The sequence below is a fragment of the Schistosoma haematobium genome, chromosome 1, assembly GCF_000699445.3.
Source record: "Schistosoma haematobium chromosome 1, whole genome shotgun sequence".
In the NCBI taxonomy this organism is placed as follows: domain Eukaryota; kingdom Metazoa; phylum Platyhelminthes; class Trematoda; order Strigeidida; family Schistosomatidae; genus Schistosoma; species Schistosoma haematobium.
Genome location: NC_067196.1, coordinates 79,733,510 through 79,760,101, shown reverse-complemented (window position 1 = coordinate 79,760,101; position 26,592 = coordinate 79,733,510). Strand labels below are relative to the sequence as shown.

General features: G+C 31.8%; 1 protein-coding gene across 1 annotated transcript in view; it reads right to left on the bottom strand.

Moving 5' to 3' along the window:
• The window catches only part of MS3_00010228 (uncharacterized protein), a gene marked incomplete at both ends in the record, with an annotated part of 50,747 nt that extends 45,666 nt beyond the window's left edge, over positions 1–5,081 (bottom strand). Inside the window, 4 exons of the mRNA XM_051218589.1 lie at positions 1,084–2,282; positions 3,609–3,724; positions 4,551–4,840; positions 4,875–5,081. Of these exons, the coding sequence (XP_051075255.1) occupies positions 1,084–2,282; positions 3,609–3,724; positions 4,551–4,840; positions 4,875–5,081 (1,812 nt within the window). The remainder of the gene's footprint in view (positions 1–1,083; positions 2,283–3,608; positions 3,725–4,550; positions 4,841–4,874) is intronic.
• Positions 5,082–26,592: the final 21,511 nt, after the last annotated feature.

Sequence of the window (26,592 nt, the reverse complement as noted above, 5' to 3'; positions counted from 1 at the left end):
TATTTTTACTCCCTTTATATGAGTGAGAGGAGCTTATTTAACTGGGCGAATTCTCCCTCATTGGATTTCTATAAATCTAAATGCTTCTCCCATTATTTTTTTGCCCGACCGTTGCTGCTACCTTGACGTGGTGGTCAGGCTTACCTATCGTAATGAACCAATCGAGCTATACTGATTGGAACAATCGTTCCTCAAGATCCTACTATGCCAGACAGGTCGGTTGAAGAACGGTAAGACTAGAGGCAGTAAACCCAAGGTCCTACAGTGAAGTCATACTGATGACTTTAAAGAAATGTGACGTCAGTAAGGTGTTTCCTTCAGACAGCCAGCATAACAGTGATACTGCCTTCCCACAAGGAGGGGTGGGGTTAGAAAGGGTCGACCCTGAAAATGAACACCTCACGTTATCCCACGGATATCGGTCTCCGACTGTAAGGTTACAACAAGTACGGAGCTAACACGAAAACTACTCAAAGAAATGTGTGTGACCGGCCTCAACCAGTTGTTACTTGGGCACTGCAGTTACGCTGTCAGGTCACTAAGACCACCTCTAACCTAATTTCCTTTTCAGGTGCCTCTAGAAGAACTCTTCCACGATGTGGGCAACCGGGAAGTGATAACCACCCTCACACCTCTAACAGTACTCAAGATCACTATATTCATAATCAATCTCCCCAATAATTTTTTAGTGTGTCTTCTTATTTATTATACTCAAATTCCTCTCCTTATTTTGTCATAATCGCATTTTTTTATTGTGTTGCACATATATGCTTTGGATCCCGTGTGTAACAACATGTACGTGTTTAAATAAATGAGCAAAATTGATGTGTTCATCTAAGTAATTTTTAGCTTTATATGAAGGATAGTTTAGCACAAAGATCTATACATGATCACCGAGTTATTTCTGATGCTATATAACTATAAATTTGAACAAGAAATATCTGAATGGAATCAGTAAAGAATTTCCAGGATGCTGGAATGTGTGCAAAGCCATAAAAATATACTAAAGGATAAACTTGAAAGCCAATAATTAAACATACGTCTTGAACAGAATTATAAAATTTTGTCACAATGTTAACTTACATTGACTTTTAGACGACGTTTACTCCGAATAATAGGTACATCTGTTGGAGATGGAGTACGTTTATGAGCTCTAGATTTGGTAAGTTTGGTCACAGTGGGGACCTGTACATCAGATTTCATTGGTGGTGTACTTGCAGAATCGTCAAATGAATTTGATTCCATATTTTTGTCAGACTCATCATTTATTTCAGTTTGCTCTTGATTATTAATATCTGAGGCTTTATCAGTGTGCTTGATTTCTTTAACTTCAGAGTTTTCGTTCGTTTCAATTAAAACCCCTGCATCTTTTTCTTTAGGTAACTTCAGCTGAATATTAGTAGTAAGATCATTTTGAACTGGTATTTCAGCTTCAGGTGTTGTTTTGTTGATTGCTTCATTCGACATAGTGAGATCCCTGTTTTCTTGTGTCACTACGGTATCAGGAAAGGACTGAATGTAGGGGTCGTTGACCTCATATATCTCCTGCTGCTTAACTGGATTACTTTCCAGAACTGTCAAAGTTTTCTTAATCAAGTCATCAAGAACACCTAAACATTCATTTCGGCTTTCCGAATCGTGGACATCAGGTAAAGGTTCGTTGCTGCAAGTTGGACTCGTCACCAAAACGTGAAGTTGATCCTCTGTAGAAGCTTCAGTTGTTGTGATTTCACTAAAACTCTCATTTTGTACAATGTTTGGTGACACAACTTTTTCTATGTGCGGCAATGAATCAGCTACAATTAGGGTTTCATTACATGAGCTTTCTGGTTCGAAATTACACTCCCCTATCACTGTAGGTATACGAGGGGATACATTTTCGCTGATCACAGTCAAAGATTTGTCATCTCCTGTTCCGAGGTCGACTTTTCCATTTTTAGGAGATAATGTAGCCTTAGCGCATGGACTTATGGCAGGAGGACTAAATCGTTTATTAGGAGTGATGATGGTAGTCGCTGTCTCCTCAGCAGTAGCCTTTAACCCATCCACAATTTTGTTTTCGTTCTCTGGTCCTGGTTTATCATCATCCGAAAGGACTTTGCTTTTACTGCATAAACTTCCTGATAAAGATTTACGAGACTTCCGCAGATTCGCTTGTGCTATCGCCTCAGCGGCTCTGGCTGTTAGACGTCGTTGGCGTTTCCCAACTGAAGAGAATGTCAGTTCCTCAGACACATTACCTTCAACTACAGTCGGTAACTGACGGTTTGGATTTTTCGATTCTGTAACATAAAAAATATTTGTTGGGATTTTAGAAAAGACATAACAACCCAAATAGGATTTATAAAACTGGAATTTTAACTTACACACACAACTTTCAGATAATCCAGCTTTGTTATAAGCTCAAGGAAATGATACTTTTATCGGGCTTTTGTCATCCTGCTACCTATGATGTCAGGAAAGTTTCCAAATATGATGATATGATAAATGAAATTCATGAGTACAGAAACTTAGGTACAAAAGTACAAATTACAAAAAGCATCCCATTTATGTCATCAAAATTATTATTCTCTGGATAACTTGGCTTCTTATTCAACAGAAGTTACTGTTTCGCTTTTTTTCTAAAACACAAACTATCAGACGACAAAACAAATCCTTACATAAAAGGACATCAGTTCAAGGTGTCGTGAAGTACAAAGAACGAATGAGATGCGAAAGTATTAAATAAAGGATATATGTACGACAGTGAAATATATGAAACATAGTAAAATGTTTAAGATTTGTACATGGATAAGCATTTGACTTATCTGAACTGTGAACAGTTAATGATCTTGTTACTTAGTGTCAGCTCAGCACCAAAATACCTTGGTTCATAAAGGTAATGAAGAAGGCTGGGAAAAGCCTATAAGTCTGAGTTATATAACCAAAAAATGTTCATTTATCTCACTAAAAACCTCCTTGTTATGCATTATATATGTATAGATGGAAGGGAAAATTAGACCATATGAATTTACCAAGTATACTAAAAGAGGCTTAGTAACATAGGAGCATGACGTCAGAGCTTAATTTTTTCACCTGCTACCGTATGAATGTCTTCTTTGACTTTGCTTTACTGTCTAGTGGGTCAGAATTTTAGATTGAGGATTTTAGCTTGGTCTTATTTTAAAACCACCTGTTTTTATCTCTAGCAATCTGAAAAAAAACTAATGAACTGGCCTATAAACACTAAACTAAAATAATCCGCTATATTTCTATTAGCAGTTATGTTTCTAGACTAGAAAGGTTAAAGCAAGAAGAAACTGGTAAAGGTGATGGTCTGTTTATTTCTGTCCATACTACGAAAGAGTACAATCCGGCTGCAATCAAGAATGAGTTCCACAAGTTGATGATAATCTGGAGATATTTTAACACTACCTAACGTTCAGTGTGTAGATGGACGCCAGTCATTTGGGCGAAATCTAACAACTACACTACAAACAACATGAACAACTGACATAAGACCACTAACAAAATCACTTTCATGGAAAAATAAAAGTTTGGAGCCCCCCTCCCAAATAACTATGGAAAGGACTGAATGAGTCATCTTTAAGCTGACAGTGAGAACTTACCGATATTCTTGACTGCAGTAGACTGTTTAGAGGTGTTAGTATGCGTTTCAATTAACTTGGGCGGTACGATAGCTTCATCCGACTTGATAGGTTTCTTTCTCTCTTTACATTTATCCCTGAAATCAGAATCATTTCAAAAATAAAATCAAACATAAAATGAGAGTTGTTTGCCCAGCCAACATTCTGTGACATTGTTGTAAGAAATCTAAAGGTTCAGCCAAAACATCTAAGGTTTCACTAACGTGAGGTTGAATTGTTTCCAACTAGGTTAGACGGTAAAGAGAGAAGGTATACAGATAGTCTTTGGTGAAATTTTGTTTAAATCCTATCCAACTTGTGGTTGGATGGGACATTGGGATTTAACTAATAGTATAACGGAGTGAAGTCATAACTAACCTGATACCAAACAAAACTGGAACTTTTGACAAAACTTCTCGAAACTGATGCTAGTGTTATAACCACTCTGAGTGTGACATGATAAGCTACATCATACTAGTCCTACCCATGCTTCTATCTGAAGGTTAGGTTGAACTTTGCTTAGGACGTTTGTCAGGTCCTATGCAGACTATGATTTGATGACCGTACCACGTAAATCAAATTTAAGCCGGGTCTGGCCACAGTCATTTACAATCTCGAAACCCTACAGTTTTGAAATCAACATTAACAGCTCCAAGTTTTTACCACACATACACTAGTTGTGGCACATCTGTACTCAAGACAGCAAAACTGTTAAACAGACGGCCTTTAAGAATGTGCAGAACATGTAGTAAACAACAAATTAAGGAATAAGATTTCATTAATTGGTTCCGATACAGCTTGGTGTTTTTTGGTGACTTTTGACAACGAAAATTCGAGATGACCATATGTTTAGAGAGGGGATTCACATAGTATAAATAAACCATAGGACTTGGAATTGATGCATGATAAACAAGATCAACTTACAATGATGTACGTTCAGAAACAGTAGCTCGAGTTTTCTTATTCCTCTTCCTTTTTATTACAACACCACAAATAGCGGAATTGTGTTTGTTCTTAATACCATAAAGTTGAGGAACAGATTTCCAGTGTATAGGACTAAGATTCAAAGACTTAGATATCAAGGAAAAATTTATAAGCTGGTGTAATTTGGTTGTAGCATCCTCGTCTATGTGAAAGAGTGAACTATGTTGAGTAAAGCTACTCTTCCTTATCTTCTCGGCAGTTGAGTTATTACCAATCTCCTTTAGAGCGCCCTAGAAAATCATAAATAGTAAGAGACAAGTGTACTTGTTGATTTTGAGATGAACTGCCCACTGTATTTAATTTCGTGTCACTTTCACTTTTTTCACTACATTCCGAAGACACCAAAGTATGGTTGTGTGCAATGTTTGAAAAGTAGACTGGTAGCAGCTTTCTTAATTCTGAGTTGTTTTTGCAGAGGTTTAACCAAGGGTGACTTCGTCCGCCCGGGCCTCCTCTTTTGGCCCTCCTCATCGGTAGCGCGTTTGCCGTCAAACCAAATGTGCCGCCAGAGATTTGAAATCCACTCCTCAATTAAATGATTGATCAGGCGTTTCAAACTACTGAAAAAGAAAACCTTTGAATACTATGGATGCTGTTTTATTTCTTTTTTTGTGACCTTAAATATGAAAGTTAACACTTTCGATTATTCGTCACCTTGGTTCCGTGACTCGCTCCAAAGTTGTTCGACGATGTGTGCCGATTCTCTATCACCACACTTATCACCCTTACTTTTTCTGCTTTCTCAATCATAAGCACTTTTCAAAAGCATCTCGTCTTTTGAAAGAAAAGAATCTAGATTGGAAAAATACAATCAGTAAAATCTCCATCCATTTCAATTTCATATACTTCATCATATGCGTCTGTTTCTCCTAAAAGCCTTAAACTTATGACCTCTGTTGTGATCCCTAAATTAGAATGTTTTAATGGCCTAAATTTATGAGAACATATATTTGACCCATGATGTATTATAAGTAGTTGTTATGACCACATAATTATATAGTTGTAAGTACTATTAATTAACATTCGAAATCCCTAAAATCATAGCTAGCGGAATCAATGGAATAATTCCATTCATTCGTTTTTTCAAACTACATTTACAGAATTCATCGCATTCAAAGTTGCAGTCACTCTAGATTAAAAGTGATCTTTTTGGATGTAGCATTACACCTGTTTCTATAAAAAGTATAAGTAAACCTTACAAAAGCCAAACAATAATCACTTATAAATATTCTTTCTCTGTTTAACAGAAACACGAAGCTTAATCAACCTTAAGGTTATACATGTATGGTATTAAAACTGCCCAGTTCATATGCATGGAATAGTTTAGTTGTAGAATATTCGCTTGGTCTCTTCGAAATTAAATGAGATGGCATATGAGGGTTTCTGTAAGGACAACAGCTGCGATAGTGATTAGATTGTTCAGAGAAGTTACTTATGGACATTTACCAAGTTCGATAGTAACATATTTACAACAGTATACACAACCCAAGTTAGATTCAAACACGAAAACTGCATTTAAGCTGTAAGCTTCTGTCTATAAGATTACTAGGATATCTTTTAAGAAGCAAAGAGGGCAGCTACCCATGTAAATCCAGTACTCCATGGTTTGCCACACAAAACGGCTTAAGAAGATAGATCTCTTTAATATGTCCTACCTCAGACTAAAAAGTGATCTAATTTTGATGTATGGAATAATAACAAATAGTTTCGGACTTGATATATCCTCTCTCTTCTTACCAGATCATAAAAGCTCAAAGACCATAGCAGGCGAGTACAACAGCCAAAAAGGAACAGAATATCCGAGTCATACAAGTTTTCACAACAAGTAATCAATTCTTGAAACCTGTTACTCGAAGAAGTGGTGTCCGCCCTTTCAATCGACTCATTCAAGAGAAGATTAGACATTCTCAGAAGCTTGCTAGGAAACAACTAACACAGGACGTAGGCCTTCTGTTCTCAGCACACAAATCTGAATCTGATTGCCTTAACTACAATTTTAATTTATATACATCTATAAGACTTAACTGACATCAAAATCTTGGTCGTCAAATCATTTTCACTAATTTAAAGACAGTATATTCAAACTAACCATGAGTTTATGATGCATCATATAAATGGACCTGCTCTCGAGCATCGTTTTCTAATATAAAACGTCTCTTTATTGAGTGACTTCCTGAGTCTATATCGTCAAACTGGACAAACGCAATAGTGTAATTAAGGTTGCGTTAGTTGATCTCATTCCTTTGAAGTCCTGTCAGTCAGTTGATAAATAAAGAGAGGGACGCAAATCAAGTATTATTATTATTAACATAAGTTACTGGAAGCATAAGTAATCAGGTGACTCCTGACAGTTCATCTAACAACATCTTAAGAAACAAAATGCGTTTATTTTCTCACAGGTAAATAAGTGAATGTCCCAAGATTCGTCACAATAATTAAAAAATACAAATAAAATTCACACAATTACTGTAACGGAAATATAGTAAGACGATTTTTCGCTTTGTTACATTTCATTTTGTAAAAAGTCACATACCGGCTGATCTCTGATCTTACGTCGTTTTAAAAATAAATAGAGCATTTACCCACTATTTTAAACTAGCTCACTCTAGAACTGTGTAACTGTAATCGGTTGTGTGACTTCGAGGATATTTGATCACTCTTTCGAAGCATTTGTTGATTGTTATAGCTGATATTCAGAGATATAGTTCGGTCGAGAAAAATCCATGCTACCAAGTACTTCACTCACTTCAACCTTAGAGAAACCGATATTTTATACTATGTAAAAAAAGACATTGCCGATAAAATGTTCCTAAACTAATACACAGGATTAGACACTCAAGGATAATTAACGTTATTTTACCTAGTCCTAGATGCTGAACAATTCCTATTGACCAGTCTCTAATCCAGCTAATGAACTAGCTGGCTCGACATCAGTCTTAAAAAGCTAGAGAACCCCAATATAGGATGTCCAAAGAAATGCTTTTAATTACATAAAACACTATAACACCGTATAGATTCATTGCAGAGTTTATCAAGCAAATTGGATGAATAATAAAATTTAAATAACATAACATTATTTACTCTTCAAATATAAACCTGTATGCGTTCGAATATTTTGATTCTGGTTTTATCTTGACGAAGTCTTAAAATTTCAGTGATTTTTAGAAACTTCTATTTTTTTTAAAGAACGCAAATGACTAATTGAAATAATTTGAATATTGTGTTATTCCCTGGGTAAATATGTGAAATAGAGCCACACGCTGCTGGTGATCCGTTCGTTCATCATATGGAAGTCATCTATGTAGAGTCAGTTGTGAAACAGTTCCAAGTGATCTGATCCATGAATTCTATTTGATAAGGAATACTTTTTAATTTGTGTAATGTCACTGATTAGTTTGGCGGCTTTTAGTGGTACTGTCTAGGTTGAAACAAATAGAATCAAACTCACATTCCTTTACCCTGGTATCAATCGGATTTTCAAAATTTACTATTCACCTCCTTTTCCAAAAGTCTCTACGTTTCACCACCTACGTGTATACAAATTTAGTTCCTTTGTTAACTCTGAAGTGATAAGATGAACATAGTATCCCATTATAATAGTTAACAAAAACAGTTTTCTCTTGTTTATCACTCATCAGCAAATATGGATCTCTAATACAAAAAAATCCCCTTAGTAATCCAAAAGCCCAATACACCTAAATGAACATAAGCTACTCGTAAGTAGTGTACTTTTCTACCTTAACTTTTTGGAATTGATTTTTTCAAACCCAGAAAACTAGTATAACCCATATTTATTTCTATCACAGTTAATAGAAAGCTAAAAGATAATATTGACTCATAAAGTATAACTCTGTTTATTTTTGTTCAGTATGTGGTACGACGAATTTAAAATTCACTTTACGTATTTTCAATTGTAATCGTCTAACGTCAAATAGATGAACAGTATGAGAAAGTTGTTAACCAATGCTTTTCTCAAAAAGTTTATCACTTATTTAGATCATTACAAAATTTGCATATTCATAGATTATGTTATCTTATTACAATTTAGAAGCCGCTCCATCCACATTGTTAAGAAAATGAAATAGTTAGATCTACAGTTATCCTATCTATTGAATAGTATCATTATATTTTTCCATTGTTCTTTTGAAAAGACTTTTAGTGTTGGCAATTCTGTAGAAAGAAATTCATCATAGCGACATTAAATATTATTTATGGTAGCAAATCTAATGTTTCTTATTTGCTTACTGAACTAATTAGTGAGCATAACTGAGAAGTCATATAACAAAACGTCTGTTGCTCATTCAATGAATATGATGTTAAAAACCCCTCGAAACGCTTATTAAATCTGTTTGTGGGACAAAACTCTTGGGTTCATCACTATTCATTTGATAGATGGGTCATTCACGTAAATATTAGTAACATTTCTATTCGAAATATTGTAGCTGTACTTCTGTACATATGTATCTCAGTAATGCACACATCTAATTTTCAACCAACAGGTTGTGCATTCCAACACTAATTGAACTTCATTTCCTCAAGAACATGGGTATAATAGATAGAATTATTGCGTAATTCCTACAGCGACTTTTATTCAATCAATTAGTAAAGTGTGAAAATTCAGAAACCCAAAGATAATATTTTTCTGAAGATACGGTAAGATCACGGAGAACAAATAAATATCAGGAACTTCCGAATCTTAAGTAGTTAGGTCTCTGAGAGTTAGTTATTCTGTCGAAGGTTCAATTTAAAAAAGGTAAATTATTTAAATAACTGATCAGAGACAAAACTACTACACTGCTACAGATTAAAAGCAGGAGAAGGATTTAATAAGAAACTATACCACCAATTATTGAGAATAAATTAGCCTACACATCTCAATAATAACCATATTGTCCAACAGTTATCCTCTCAATGAAACTGAAAGTATGGTTGGAGGAAAAATACTGTGATGAGTAAAGCAATCAAACAAAACATCTAGATAGGTGTGTAAATGGGTTGGAAAAGGGATTTGTTGCAGTACATCTAGAAGATTAACCAGATATTGAATTCACAATGATAAATAGGTCTTGAAAGGAAGTATTTTTACATTGGTTTTCAAAAGAACGAAATACTGTTCAGGTTTTTACTCGACCTGAACAACATAGCTTAATCCTGTGGAGCTGTCACATATGTTCCAAGAACCCTAGTGGACCACCAACTAACAGAATATCGTTCAAACCGTTTATTATTATTAAGTAGTATAACTAAGAAGCATAGATACAAAAAGTAAACGAATATGCAATGAAACTAGAAATATTAAGCAGATTTAAGACATTAAGTCTTCGACTAAATCCGTATTAACTTATTTAGTGACTGACTGATAACTTATTATCCAACACTCATACGCCATGAGTTGACATACACATAATTGGAATTTATCCCAAGTGCAAGCAGTTGTAAAGCAAAGTTTAATGAGTATTGTCAAACTTTCTAATCTATAGCTTGAATATCGCATTAACGTAGTAACAAAACAAAACCAAGCAAACCAGAATATGTGTCAAAGCATGTTAATCGTACTAAAAGAAGTAGAACTAGATAACTAATTTATTTTTCATGATCTGTCACTTATTAAATGAAATTCTACTGAGATTACTTATTTCCCGTCGACTGTTTTGTATTATTCAATGAATCGTTTCGTATGGAAATTTAGTCATTTGAAACAAATGTTAACATGAACATCAAGGCAAAATAGTACTACAGCGTCATTGAGAGATCTTCAAATTATCTCGAGATTCTGTTGCTGTATTTCAAGCAATAAATAAATATTTCACAGAAGAGGAAAATATTTTGTTGAAAAAACAACGGAACCTAAATGAGTAAAGTAGTCGTAGACCTTAGCATGTTTATACAATCACGTTAGGAAGGGACGAGTAGTGAAAACTTCTAGAATCGAAGAGCTATTTTTAAAGAATACGTCTGTATATTTTTTGTGTCTGTTTATTACACAATCGGGCTAAGGTATTTTTACATCATTCAAATTACAAGTTTTCACAGTACTCATTGACTGTCGAGATAGTTTTTCCTGTTTTCGTAAATTACAGTTAATGAGCTTTTTATAAGTAATATCCTAGTTGTATGCTTAGTGAAATTCTTTATTTATAGTGCTTAAATGCCTTACATTTATTATTTATACGATTTTACAGTTTGAAACAGACTAGATAATATAAGGTACTTAACTAGCTTTTCTGGTGTTTTATTTCTCAGTTTGAGAACGGATCAGTTTTGCGTAAAATTATCTGTCGTTTTTTAATAATATACAAGTGTTTATGTACTACAAGACAATTGAAGAACATTTGGAACTGAAAACAACTGTCATCCGACACCTAAGTCAGAATTCGCAACACCAGTGTTAAAACAGCTCTATTGTATGGAGCTAAAACTAAGGAAACTATCAAATCCATCATCAAGAAGTATAGGTATTTATAAATAACTGTCCATGCAAGATACCCCACATTAATTGTTCAGAGACCATCAGAAATAATCGATAGTAGCAGAAACCAAACCGGATGCCAAATGAGAAGATTAGGAAAAGACTCAGGAGGTGGATAGGACAGACTACGGAAACCATTAAACTGTATCGAAAGATAAGCCCCAACTTCAAATCTCAAACGAAAAAGGAAAAGTAGCAAGCCAATGAGTACTTGGCTAAGGCGATTAAACGCAGAGATCAAGATCATGAGTAGCATGTAGCAACAACTGCAGAAGATGCCTAGTGCAGAGCTGGTTGAAGATCCCTGATCAGTGGCCTATCTCTTAAGAGAGGTAACATGCATAATTAAGTACGTTTTTGCACTCACTGTTAGTAAAAATTCATAACATATTAAAAACTTGATTATTTGGTAAATCACTGATAAAGTTATTTGTGTGTTTATTTTAAACATAGTCGAAAGAAATGAAAACTAATTAATTTATGTATTGTTCATACTCTGCAGCAGAACGACCTTGCATACCCGACGAAGCATTCACAGGGTTTCCACAATATATCATTTCCATTCTAAAAATGACAAAAAATATATACTATTTTCACCAATTTGAAACGTCTCAAGCAAAATATTGGAGTAGTTTTTATAGTACCTTTTAGATTATAATTAATAGCTTATATGAATTTTCAATCGCGTTCAAAAAGTAAAAGACGCTCCATTGATAAGGATTGGTTTAATTCTATAGTCAGCTCCATCAGTATTAGGTAGAATTAAATGATTGTTTTGTCCCAGTTTAGTACATTTTAATAATTTGGACCACAAACTTCTTACAGGATAGAATAGATAATTTCCATAAGTTCGACCAGTTTCTCTGTATTGCGAATTAATGAAGTTGAAAAACAGTGTTAAATCTCAGTTGGATCATAACCAAATAATATCATGCTCATTATTACACTTGAGGGTGTATACTGCTAAGAAGTTCCGAGCTGCATCGATACTATTGTCTACAGACTATTGATTTTCAACTTTTTTCGGCCTACTTTCAAAATAATATCTGGCACAACATATCTTGAAACGTTCCTCATAAGAACATCTACTTTATACTCATCAGTATTTTGTTATATGTTGATTTGTTCTACCGAAATTATTCCCTACCTGTATAACACAGTATACTGATTTAAAACCAAATTATTTTCAAATGGACGATCTTTTGTGAGAACAATAAATAGCATTTTATAAACTTTACACAAATTACTTTAAGCTTTTTCTCCTAGAAAATGATATGCTTTATTATTTTTGGTTGTTAATGATGGTGGTGTCGACGATGTTGTTGATGATGATTATGAAAATATTGTTATGCCTTATTATTATTATCAATATCTACAATTGTGGGACTATTATGTAACAACTATGCACATGTTTTTACAAAAGTATAGAATAAAACACTTGCACGCACAGTCAAAGAAGGATATTTATGCTTTGTTTTTATAATGCTATTATTCTTAGCATTACTACCGTTATCATCGATTTTGTTACTTATAAATATGAGGGTAGTGAATTAAATGTATCAGTTTGTTCCCATACTTGTTCATGCTTATTATTATAGCTCGTTCTTTTATTCAATAGTATACTGAATAAACTTGATAATTTTTTGCATGGATGTGAATATATCCATCTGTGTATGCTATTGACTTGAATCTTCGAAATAAATAGGGAAGATTAATTTCTTACTTTTACATACATTTAGAAACAATCAAATCTGTTTATGACTACGTATATATTATGTTTGTATGGTATAACATCTTGACCTTACTAAATAAGATATGCACGAACATATTTAAACACAAACAAAATCTTTTATGGAGCTCTTCTTAGCTCTGTGTATATCAATAAAATACTTGAATAAAAGTATGAGGGAAACGATTAACCGATCCTGAATATAATCTAAGTAACTCAACTAATAAAGATCGAAACAAATATGACTAATTTCTTCCTATTATCTTATCGTTAAGAAAACCTTTATTATTATTATTATTATTATTATTATTATTATTATCATTATTATCATCATTATTATGCTTTTTGTTATTGTCACAAACATACCATTATAATTATCATAATTATCTTTAGTTGATGCATGGTATTTGAAAAAGAGTAATAATTCTATATTGGATATTAAACAATGACTATGATAAATAATTAGACCATGTTACTATTTGTAATTTACACAATTGAATCATTTCACTTAGATAAACAACTAGTTACGCTTGTTTTAAAGTAAGTAATGTCAGAAGAAAAAAAACTGCAGTAGAATACTATTTGGGTAAATCGTAGTGAACAAGACCACCAGTGGAGACGATCTAATGCATTTGACACAAATTTACAGAGCATCTCAATAAAATCTGAGAACCATTTAGTAAATCGTTAATTTGCAAAATATCAATCCATCATCTCAAACTTGACAGTTCCTGTTGCAAACATCAATCCATTGTCTCAGATTTCATTGTTCATGCGTTTCCATACCAATTGCTTACCGTTCCTGTTCTTTCCTCATCAACCTTCTACTGAAATACATTCTCTGTTTGACCACCGTTATATACTACTTGTGTGAATATAAGTAACCCACACCACAAAATAACTAACTATGAAGACTTAATAATATATAATAGTTGTAAACTTTAATAATGCAGTTAACTAACTGCTGACAAGAAACTTTCCGGAAATTTATGAATGATTAAGGGAATGTGCTTCTTTCTTTCATATCAAAGTTTACTATGTATTGATGTTTCTGTCATGCAAATAAATAAAAAAGTAGACTAAAAATTTTGACTGATCGAATAGTTTCACAGTATTTGGGCGCCGAGTTAATGTAAGACATTAAAGAGGATGAATGTATTTATAAAATCTCAGCGAAAGGATTTGAAGGAAATATTTCCTTGAAAAAGCTTGGACCAGATTGCTAGGCGAAACGTTTGGATTTACTTCAAATTCTTTCGCTCAGATGTTACAAATACATTCTTCCTCTTTAAAAATTTTGACTGTTTTATGTTAATTCACTTGTTATAATGGTTTGTTGAGATTGTTGAACTTTAGTAATGGTAGATGAAAAGAAATTGAAAACTAAGGTAGAATATTTAACAACGTCACACAATAGAAGCTTATGACTTACATGTATAGCAGTAAGAATGATAGCATTTAAATTAATTAATCGGAATCTAATAGTCAGTTCATAACATAGTACGAATATTATTTGGTATCATCATTGAAATTTCTGACTTTTGGGACGTTTAAGCTAAGGAGTCCAGTAATAGGAGTGAAATATCTGTTCAGTGATCTCTGGTTTCCAGTAATTTTTTTAGCTGCTATCAGTGTGTGATGAAAATTCACTTTGAATTTGATTGTCTTCGTATAAATGAAACAACAGTTTACATGGTTCACAATTATTATGATGGTTAATTCTATTATTGAATTCTTGTACGCCGTTCAATATGGTTTGATAGAAAAACAATAAAATCTATCATAAGCTTAATACTATCACATCTAGTAACATTATGAATAGAAACGACTCATATTATTCTTCCTCATTACTAAATCCAATGTGTTCATAAACTGTTCTATATATTTATATCTTTATTTAGTTAAACCTCTTTATACCATCTGATCACAGATTAAGACGCGATTCACTAATAATATTTGGTATATAATGAAACAATTTTGAATCTGATGTGTCTTCTCGTTTTCTCCTAACTAGGTCAGAACAACTCAAATGACATAACAGACGAGTTCAACAGCCAATGACAAACAAAATCCCAATGATATACAAATTTCCCCACAGAATAATCAATTCTTAAAACTTACTACCAGAAAAAATCATGTCCACACTTTTCATTGATCCATATAACACAAGGTTTGACATGCAAGGAAGATTACCAAAAAAAGGATTAACTTAGGACCTAGACCTTCTGTCCTTAAAAAAAATCTGAGTCTAATATCTTAAGTTTTAAGCGAATCAATTGATTTTAAACATGATTTTTTTTTCCATATTATTCAAAAGAGAGAAAAAACATTTTCGTTAGGAATGAAACAAACCATGAATTATTTCATTTCATCTATTGAAGTTTGATTCATTTGTGGTTTGGGATCATTATTATTATTATTAGTTATTACAGACTGATATGCAATGGATAACTATTAAAAGTTGACATAGTCTGAGTAGTACTCGTACATATTCTGTGTGTTGAGACTGTTAATCTCTTTCCTATTTCAGACATTCCAGTTTTAGATGTTATAGAAATTAACATAAAGAAAATGGTTTAATTGAAAGAATATCTAAGTGGTTCATCAATATCTTAATCATTTATATGATGTATAATTGGGTAGCTTTATCATGTGTTTGATGTTGTTTTTTATTTTTTTCAAGTTGATACTGAAGTTGATTTTCTGACTTAATATTAACTGAAGAATCTGTCATCTTCAAGTTTTTCCATAAAGCATAATTACTCCTAGACAACTTAGTTAATTAGAATTCATCTGTTCAAATATTCAACTAAGAAGTAAGTGACCTTAATTTTGACATGACTTAACTAGAACAAAGTGATATATTCAACACTGGACTGATTCACTGCAGATTGAATTATCATTCTCAACTAAAAAAATAAAAAAAATTTAGTGATATTTCTGAGAATAAAAATAGGATACTTTCATCGTTTGTTACTCAACAAAACTAGTAATTAATGTTATTGTTCAGTTAAAGTTATACAAGAATTTACATTACTTCTAAATTAAAACTGAATCGGTTTGAAATGAAATACTAATAATTAATTCTATCAGTAATTATTACAGCATCATTTTATTTGTTATGCTTTGTTTTCTAGTATTCTGAACAAAGTAATCATATGGTTCAACTTAACTATTAACGGCTTCCTATTAGAATTTCAGGAACAAAAATCAATATGTAGTAGAAAGCCTTGAATTCAATATGCTGTAATTAGATAAACCAATAGATGCCAGATCAATGGTCTAAAAGTTAACCACTTACAGTGAAACTTAGAGGTTTAATTCCTTCATAATGTCATGGGTGTAAGATGCTGAAGAGTTTCATACCAGGATGAAATTACTATTCAGTGTTTCCTGATTCTCATTGTTTCCTTAACTAAGGTTAGTTAACGATGTAAATCGTAAAATCTATTCATCTTTACAAATCTCTCATGGTAGTGGCTAATGTTAAGAGATAACTCTAGCAGCTATGATGAGGGGTCACGATTATATATAACTTTCTTTAATGTATAATACTCCACATGTACATGTGCTATTGTTCTCATCTGTTCATCAAATGATTCATTTTATATATCGAATACATTTTGTTGCTCAATCGACACAAATTTCTACATTACTTTTGTTATATTTCTTTCATCTGGTCTATTTTTCTGTTGTCTTTTAAATGATGACATCAATATAATAGAAATTAATCAAATGAAAGCGGAATTTATCTTAATAAATTAATTACTCTTTTTCTCATTATTTGTAATGACTTTTAAAGAAAAAAGAGAAGAAAATAAAGAAAAATACAACAAAACAACAATAATTTATGTGTATTTATTCTAATAACTTTCAATTTAAACAATTTGTCATTGACAATATTATGAAACACCATAAGATTTCAGCTTATCGATTTTGGACCAAAACAAACAATACAAACATCTTTCTTCCTAAAACAATTTAACAATATAACCATATTTATCTTATTTCAATAAAACAAACATATTGTCAAATAAAGGAAAAGAAATAGAATTTATTCTTTTAAAACTAATCTATCTATCTGTCTATATTATTCCCATTTATAAATTATTGTATATTTACGAATAATTAAAAGATCAATCTAACCTTTCCAATCAATTTTGTTCCTGAACAACAACAACAACAAAAATGGTCTTGTGAAATATTACTGTTAGAAAACTATCAAATTCAATGTCGATTTTCTTTTTCTGTGCTATTTCTAAACTTAAATTTGTATCCGGTTTGTTTTCAATATACAGAAAACAGATTGTAATAGACACTGTTCCTTTTATTTTTCTCCTTTTTAATCAAACAAAAGTCACGTGAAATGTAGGTAGGGTGTAAAATAAATCAAGATTGTTAGAATAGTTAAACAATAAAGGTCATTATTACTTATTTATTAATATATCTATATATGTATAGAAAATATGTGGGTATATAGTGTACATGTTAAAACATACGTTGAGGTTATTAAATAAAAAAAGGTCGAATGGGAGACAACACCTTTGATATTTCATGTGTGTGTGTTTTTATTTATTAAACATTGATTTTCATGTTCAGGTTACACAAAGATTTTTTTTGGTTAAGTATTAAAGTATTAAAAAGATCAAGTGGATCGTAAAAGACGAAAGTATTTTTTTAAAAACGAGGAGGAGGAGGAGGAGAGAGTGATTGAATGAAACCTTAAGTATTTAAAAAGAAAGAGTTACGTTACTATAACAAAACACTTGAACTATAAATAATACAACATTCATGAATGATGAAGACCATCTGAGTAAACTGGCGAATTATCATTACACAACTGTTTAAGTATTTTTAAATCCATAAATAAGTAATACACTGAACAGTTATAATATTTTAGTTAAGTTGATTTAGCGAGACATCTATCGTTACAAATCAGGATCAATGTGAAGTCAAAGCATATAACATAACCGTTTGTATTATTGATATATAGCATATCCATAATTTTGGAATCTTCCATTTAAATGAATATTAATTTATTCTTTAAACAAATAAGATCAGATTTAATATGTAATAATCTACAAGTACTGTGAGTTAACCATTATGTAATAGTATGGAACTCCTCAGCAGTCCGCATCCACGATCCCGCATCCCGCGAGATTCGAAGTCAGGCCCTATCAGTCGCTTAACCAACTAGACCACTGAGCCGGTCGGCATCCAACGGTGTTGATGTCTAACTTCAACCAATCCATGAAGTTGCGCCACCGTACACCATTGTCTTCAGTGAGTTGATATCCCACAACAGACCTGGTTAAACTCCACTGGTTACGGCTTCTCACTAGAACTCCAGGAGTATCTCTTGAAGTCAGTCACTAATGAGCAGATGATTATTATAAGAAAGGGTTTGTGGAGATTTTAGAAATTTCACAGGCTGAAATCATTAGTTAATTGAAGCTAGACCACAATGTAAATCCGGAAGCACTGGGCGGCCATTTCGTCCAAGTATGGGACTCCTCAGCAGTGCGTATCCACGATCCCGCCCCCTGCGAAACTCGAACTTGAAATTACTAAATTCTCCACAAAACCCCTTCTGATATTATGTAATAATTAGAAAATTATTTATATTTGTAGTTAATGTATGTTTCATAATTAGTTGATCATGCTAAAAATCTGAATCAATTAAATCTCTAGTAGTAAATTTTCAATTTCTGTTAGATTTCAAAGTTATTAATGTTAGATTACTAAAGGTAATCGAAACTCTAAATCTTGTCTTACACTAATTACTATCACTCAGGAAGATATAATTAAAATATTATTTTAATTAGGATTCAGACATATATCACCCAATTTCATTGTCCATGATTTGACTATTCACCTATCCTAGTATCAATTAATATCTTAGAGGACTAAGATCTTTATACATTAACTGATTGCTTACTAATGACGGCTACTGAATTGTCAATTCCTCAGAACTAATTAGATTTAATCGATCAATTTGGAATGTGGTCTATGCCGTTATAACTGCATCAACACTAAGAAATAAATAATAATATGACAGTGGTTAATCAGTGTCAGACGTTATTGAAAGTGCTAAGAAAGTAATTACTGTTTTACCATGTGTTACTGTGTTATCTCACCTACACCACTTTTACAGTAAAACAATAAATTGTACAACAAAATAATCTATAATGAAATAGATAGAAGGTTCGATTTATGGAAAAAATTAGATTTTATTCATCTTGTAGAAAAACAAGCGTAAAACCTAGTACATATTTGTATCTGTCTGAGCTTGCACACTTAATGAAAAGAGACAAAAGATAAATAGTTGGTACAGGAGTAGTAAGAATATTTAGGAAGTAGTTACTTGGATATATAGATAATTAGGGCTACTGGAACAGATTCATTTATAAAAAAGGATTTAAGAGGTTACACATAGTATTAAAAGCTAATTCAGGGATCATGAAGTAGATTGGATGTATATCAACAGGTATAAAAGTCATGTATTATAATGTATTATTGTCTTGTGTCTGCCCGAATATGAAAGAGTCGAGGATTCAGTTATACCATCTGCACATTCATCAAAAATGAATACTCAGTCGTGAGACAAACCTTTATGCTTGAGTTTTATAAACTTTAAAAATTAATGTGCAAACTTCATGAGTTGAAGTTAGTTAAATATTCTCAATTAAAAGTTAAAAAACGATTATCTATCACTCAGCTTCAATTGTCAATGGTCATTCTACGGACATAATGTTGAATCCGTAGCGCAAAACCATCATCAAACATTCATCAGTTATAAAACGAAAGGTCAATTTTGAACATTTGGCTCATACTTCATTTACAGATTAATACATGAGAACAATAATATTCCAATGCATTGAAATTAGAATAGTTGGAAATAAATTATAAAATCAAAACATTGAACAACTGATCATGATATTTTGAGTTCAACTCCAGCTTCACTATACTTACTACTCTCCAAGTGTTAAACTCTGTATCCGATAGATGATAGTTGAAATTCTACTGCAATTTCGATTTATAAACTCACTTTAAGCTTTTTTTTATATCATTAACAAAAGCCTCTTATTTCTAGAAAGTAAATAATGAATAGGAAAAAATAATAAAGAGAGTATATGAAGATAATTTACTGTGGAAGATTTACAAAATGTTGTAATAAGCAAGAATTGTCACGTAAATGTTCTGCTATTTATTAACTTCTATTAACGAACTTCTGATGTACTGCCACTAACGATCGAATAAAATTATAAATTTATGACCTACCATTACATTAAATAAAGTGCTTGGATTTTAATGTTGTTAATTTCTTAAGTTCTAATATATTAGTTCTAATTATTAGTATGGGCTTGGGTTATCTCGTTATTGATATTCAGTACAGAAATTAATCAATCTTTTTTAAGATTATAGGAACTTTTTGCAGATTACCTTAGTGTGGTCATTTTTAACTACCTATTAAACAAGGTATACTTACTTACTTACGCCTGTTACTCCTCGTGGAGGATCACAGGCCGCCCACCAGCACTCGCCATCCAACCCTGTCCAAAGCAATCCTTTCCAGTTCTTTCCAGTTGTTATTCATCCTTTTCATATCTGCTTCTATTTCCCGACGTAATGTGTTCTTTGGCCTTCGTCTTCTCCGCTTCCCTTCAGGATTTCAAGTTAGGTCTTGCCTCGTGATGCAGTTTGTTGATTTGAGTAATGTATGTCCTATCCATTTCCATCGTCTTTTCCTAATTTTCTTTTCAGCTGAAAGATGGTGTGTTCTGTCCCACAGTAGGCTGTTGCTGATGGTATCCGGCCAAAAACAAGGTAGAAGTTATTTGTAAAAAGTAGCTCAATAAGTAACATGTTGGGAGTTTGAAGAGAGATCTAATTTATTTGGATGCCAATGTAAACCTCAACAGTGGGATATAAGTTACCGCCGGCTGAAGAATCTCGAATAGCATGACACACAAGTCTTTCATTCAACTGTTAGTCATAATCCATTCATTCTAAATAAATACTTCATTTTCCCATAACCTAACTTACTACAACAATCTGGTAACTAGTATCAGATAACAAACAATCCACATGATTAATTCGTTTCAATATATGTCTTGATATAATCAACTTAATTCATTAAACGCAACTCACAAACATTCATAGTTAATATGGTAATCAAAAGACGAATGAAATCACCAGTTAGTTACAGAATCAGCACTCTTATTTAATATATCCATTAACAAAACTATATAGAAACAAAATGCAACTATACTTTATTGACAATTTTTTTTTCATTACTTAAATCAAAAAAGTATCTAACATACTAATTCCATATAGATTGAGACAAAAAACGAAACTCTTTTAAGATCATTTCTTCATTACAACCCTATGGTAATTCGTGGATGAATAAATTTATTAAATTAATAAGCCATAACATTATGGTTTTATAAACATTCAAGTAGTTTTCCTCAGTTCATTTGTTTATTAAACATAAGAGTACAAAAAGTGTGAGCAAAATGAGAGTATAAGACAGAATGACAAATGTACATGGAAGTCCATTGATAATCTTTATTAAGGACCTTTATAATCCTTTATCTATGCATATAAGTATTTAAAAAGTCATGGATGTACGTACAAACGATAATTTTAATGTATCGTTTTATGAAAGAGAATTTTTTAAAATAACAAAAAAATTATATAATTCTTTCTTTTTGTTTTCCTGTTGACAAATTAATACGATACACACTACTTATAATAATTAGATATAATAATAAACAGTATATATATATATTCATTTAAACATGAGTACACATGAATTAACACCAAGTATAGGTGAGACTATAGTTTATGAACGAACCAACGAGATTGAAGAGAGCAAGTCTTGAACTTTGGAGCGAAATTCATTCATCCATATGGTTAGGTAGAATTTCAGCATTGTAACTATTGTCAGTTCGCGATGAAAACCTTATCTCTAATTACTAGCCCTAACTTCTAATTCTAAATCTTAATCCCAATTCCTTATAACCTTCTTTTGAGTATGGTAAGTAGGTGAATGTGTCCCAAGGTCACTTTGAACTTGCTCAAAGGTTATCCATAAATTATAGGCTCACTTAGGTATGATATAGTGGTAACATGATAGTGTACAGTTTTTGAGAATATTAATAAAAAGACATCCCATTCTTCCATTACTAATAACGCTGTTTTATATTATCATATAGTCAGTCAGATGGACTATGTTCCTCCACGAAGGTAACAGGAATAAGTAAGTAATTAATTGTCTGTATGGTGAAGTTGGTAAATATTTGTTTAAATAAGGCGTACTACTCTACTTAACTACTACTTTAGTAGTTTTTGTTGTTCAAGTCAAATCTATCACATTTATTGTCACTGAACACTGGAGATAAAAAAATCAAAGTTCCACTTCGATCTCATCAGATCTTTGTTTTCAAGTGCTTCTGTGATGATTATCAATCCTAAAATATTTTTCACCGATAATGGTATAACTAATAATATGAAATGTTGCTTTAATCTCGTGTTTTATTCTTAGGTTTACGAACAGGTAGACGCCTAAGCCCTCTAACTGAATCTCATTAGATAAACTGAAACTTTATACATTCAATGGATTACATAACCTTTAGAAGATTAAAACGCGCACTTGTTTTTTGAATCATGGGTTACTTTAATGGATACAATAATATAGATGAGGCTTCACGTAAATCAGGGAAATCACTAGAAATTATTTGGTACCTATTATATTGAAATATGTTTTCTTTTTTAAAGCATAATTAAAGCTCACTTATTAGCTATTTTTGCTCCAAGATTCTTGAACGTGTCATTGGAGCAGCGATGGAAATGACAGTCAATTATGTGCTTAACCTTAATCTTACTGAAATCTATCCCTAAACACCAATAATAACCCAACTAATTCTTACGCACTAACTTGCATTAGAACTTGTTCATTTCGTTATACAATGTCTTTCAAACTTTTAATTCATTCACGAACAAGAATCATTCGTCAAAACGATAGAGACAAAGAAATGACTTATATAATGTCTCGGAAAGCATTATTTCGTATCGATTTATGTTCACTATATCCAATTTACTCTTCTTCTGTTTCTTTAATTGCATATATGATCTACTATATCAGAAAAGATCTGGTGTTTTATGTGTAAAATTAGACTCGAATCGATTGAATAATTTAGAAATATGTTGTAATTAATTCTACTACAGAACAAAATTTTAAAAAGTCTGTCATTATCAGTTGTAATTCTGACAATTGAAATTTCTCTATGTTGTGATGATTATTGGGTTCCATTTTTCCATTATTTACCATGAATAAAGTGCATATTTCATTAATTTCTTAGTTTTCTGTTGGTAACAAGCAGCATCCACATAAAGTACTTAGGTTGACTTTCACAATCATACCCAATAGAGCATTGCAGTCATGTAGTTATGTGATGATCACTTATGAAATTGATAATATCTCTCTAGAGATGAATAGTCTAATGACATTTACAAAAGATATTCTTTTGGGGATAAGTTAAGAATAAGACACATTAGAAATAAATGAATTCTAACTAGCATCGGAAGCCAGCAAGTGAGTTTCGTCTTGTTTGGATCTCATTACCTGGATGATTTTCATGACTGAATTTCGATCAGTCTTTGGTGGCGTATGGACATCCTATGTGAACTGCTTCGATATAACTATTTTATTACAATTTATCTTGAACAGAATGATGTTAATTAGCAATAGTATCTCGGACCTCATTTTTAAATAATAGAAGTGAAGTGTACTTATCAGTTATCAAGATAATAACATTTAGCAGTTAACTTGATAGTTATAATAAAATTCTATTTTTATAAAGAAATTAATTATGTGCATAATTCCGTAGTCATTTGGTGCTTTTGTTTCTGTTAACCTTAAAATTGATTTCAATATTATGACATTAAAAAACTTACTTTTTGTAATGAATTACAAAATTATCAGTAATAAGTTCAATTCAGTTCAAGTCCCACTTAGGTCAAGTTCTATATGTTTGTATGTAGTTTCTAGATATGAATTTCACTTTGCAGTATCGAGGATGGAAAAGACAATAGATGAAGATTTATTGTGCACCAAAGATAAATCAGAAACTATACAGTGACTTTTACATGTTCTATTTACACTGTTCAATAGATACATTTCGAATAAGTTAAACTCAGTAGTAATTGACACTAATTTACTGTATGAACATGATTTACAAGACCATAAGATTAGATTGTTATAACTAATATTTATCACTAATTTACTGATTTATATAATGATTTTTTTCCTAAAAAACCTAAATATCATACCCATAATTCTCTTTATTATCTTAAAGAGAGCAAGAACGAAGATTGTTGCAGATTAATATGAATTCATTTTATTTCATTAGATTCTCATCAGCTAATTACAACCTATATTTGAGAATTTATTTGATGGGATTAAAGAGTTGCACCCAGTTCGTGAAGAGAAGAAAGACTAGTTTAAATCTAAACTAGTTGATATCACGAACTAATATCTTGTTTCACTCACACCGCAGTCAAAAATTTTATCCAAAGACCACCTGATGGCATTACGAAATCTTAAGTAAAATGATGATATAATGGTGTGGTTGTAATGAACATAACAGATTGTTTCTAAGGAGAATACATATAACATTCCATTAGTAATCAATATCAAAAAGTATAATCACCTTAAAATTGCTATGAATATGCAAGTATTTATTCAATAAAGCAACGTAAATTTATCACCTTACTCCTGAATTCAACAACGGGAAGATAATGAATCTGTGAAGCTTTTATCATTGAGTAAGCCACTTAAATGTCAATATAGCTAAAAGATTATGATATATTCATTCATACGATTCTTCTCTTTCATAAATCTCATTTTACCAGAAACAATGGTTTCAAAAGAACCCAACTGTGTGTATAAATTTACATGTATCTTTCAAAGCAGTTACATTGATGGGACAGAAAGGAGAAAGTAAGTCCGATTCAAAGAACATATTCCGAAAAGTCTAAAGACAAATGGATTAAAAACAATTAGTGGTGCTATCTCAAGACAACTCCTTGGCACAGAACATTAAGTCGATACACTGAAATCTTTCAAGATGATTAATAAACAGTCAAACTTCAATCTTTTGAAATTTCCCGAAGCGATAATGAACAAATATCTAAAACCAGATTTATGTATACAAAAAGAGATAGTGATAAATCTTTCTTTGCCGCTTTTTATTTATTACGTCATTCATGATTTGAACTCTTTCTGAAATTTGATTATATCATTATTATTTTTATTCAACTCATAATTGACTGATTTCAATTCATATCTCTTTTTTATTACAATTTTTCAATTTTCAGTTACTTCATTACATAATCATCTAATGTGTTTTTTTTTCTTAATTCCATAAGTTCTAATCACTATTTCAATGTTCTGGAACTTTCTCTTCCAAACTTTGTTTATTGAACTCGATCGGAATCTTTACTACATCATGATACGTAAATTCATCTTTAATCAACCTTTTATGTACAAATATGTCAATATCTGTAATAATGTTGAATTTCAAATATTTTAGGTTGTAAGCAGCTGATGAGAACCTAACGAAATTCATATTATTCTACATTAGTCTTTATTCTTATTCTCTTTAAAACCCAAATATTAAAAAAAAACTTGAAATTAAACAATATAATCAACTAATCTAATAAATTTCGACTAATATAGATTTTATCAGAAAGGGTTTTGTAGAGATTTTAGAAATTTTACTGATTGAAATCATGAGTCAATTGAAGCTAAACCACCATGGAAAACATGGAAGCACTGGACGGCCATTTCGTTCTAGTATGGGACTCCTGGCGCGAGACGGATAGGTCCTGGGTTCGAATCTCACGGGGTACGGGATCGTGGATGTGCACTGATGAAGAGTCCCATACTAGGACGAAATGGCCGTCCAGTGCTTCCGGATTTTCCATGGTGGCCTAGATTCAATTGACTCATGATTTCAATCAGTGTAATATAGATTTAACAAGTTTAACTTTTTTTTCCTTTTTTCTTGTAAAACGAATCAATTCGCTGAAACTAGATTCAAAATTTAAATAAAGATTTTTCTTTTCAAAATGTTAAATATACAATTTTTCTTTGTTTTATTTTTAAAAAAATTAATTTTAATCAAATAAACAACTTTCGAGGAAAAAAGTATTTGGGTAAAATCTTAACTAATTCAATGTTTAAAATCTATAAATAATACTGTCATATCTTTATATAAAGTTGGGAGGGAGGGGGGTTGTTGTTAATTTAACTGATCTATTGTTTAGTTTTTTTTAGTATTACTTTTTCTATAAAAAACGAACAAACAAGTATTTATTGCCTTTTTACCCCCCCCCCAGTAAATAGTCTTGTTATAAAACAGAAGGTTATAAACTGAAATAAATCTTAAATTTGTCTCTTTTTTGTTGTTATTTAACTTTCACTCCTACCTATTCTCTTCTTTTGATTTCACTTAAACATCCCTCAACCTGAACGTGCCATTTTTATTATTACTATGGTTTTCTTTCTGTTATTATCATTTGTTTACATTAACAGTGTTCTCGGCAAAACACAATACTAAATAGATAGTTAATATTGGTTAACCAATCAAGAAGTTAGGCATGTAGTATGTTAGCCAATCATCTTTTAGCAAAGATGATCATTACATTTAATACTTATGTTAATTGTGTTTTGTGGAGTAGAGAGATAAAAGAGAAAAGCAGTTCTTTACTACTTTACT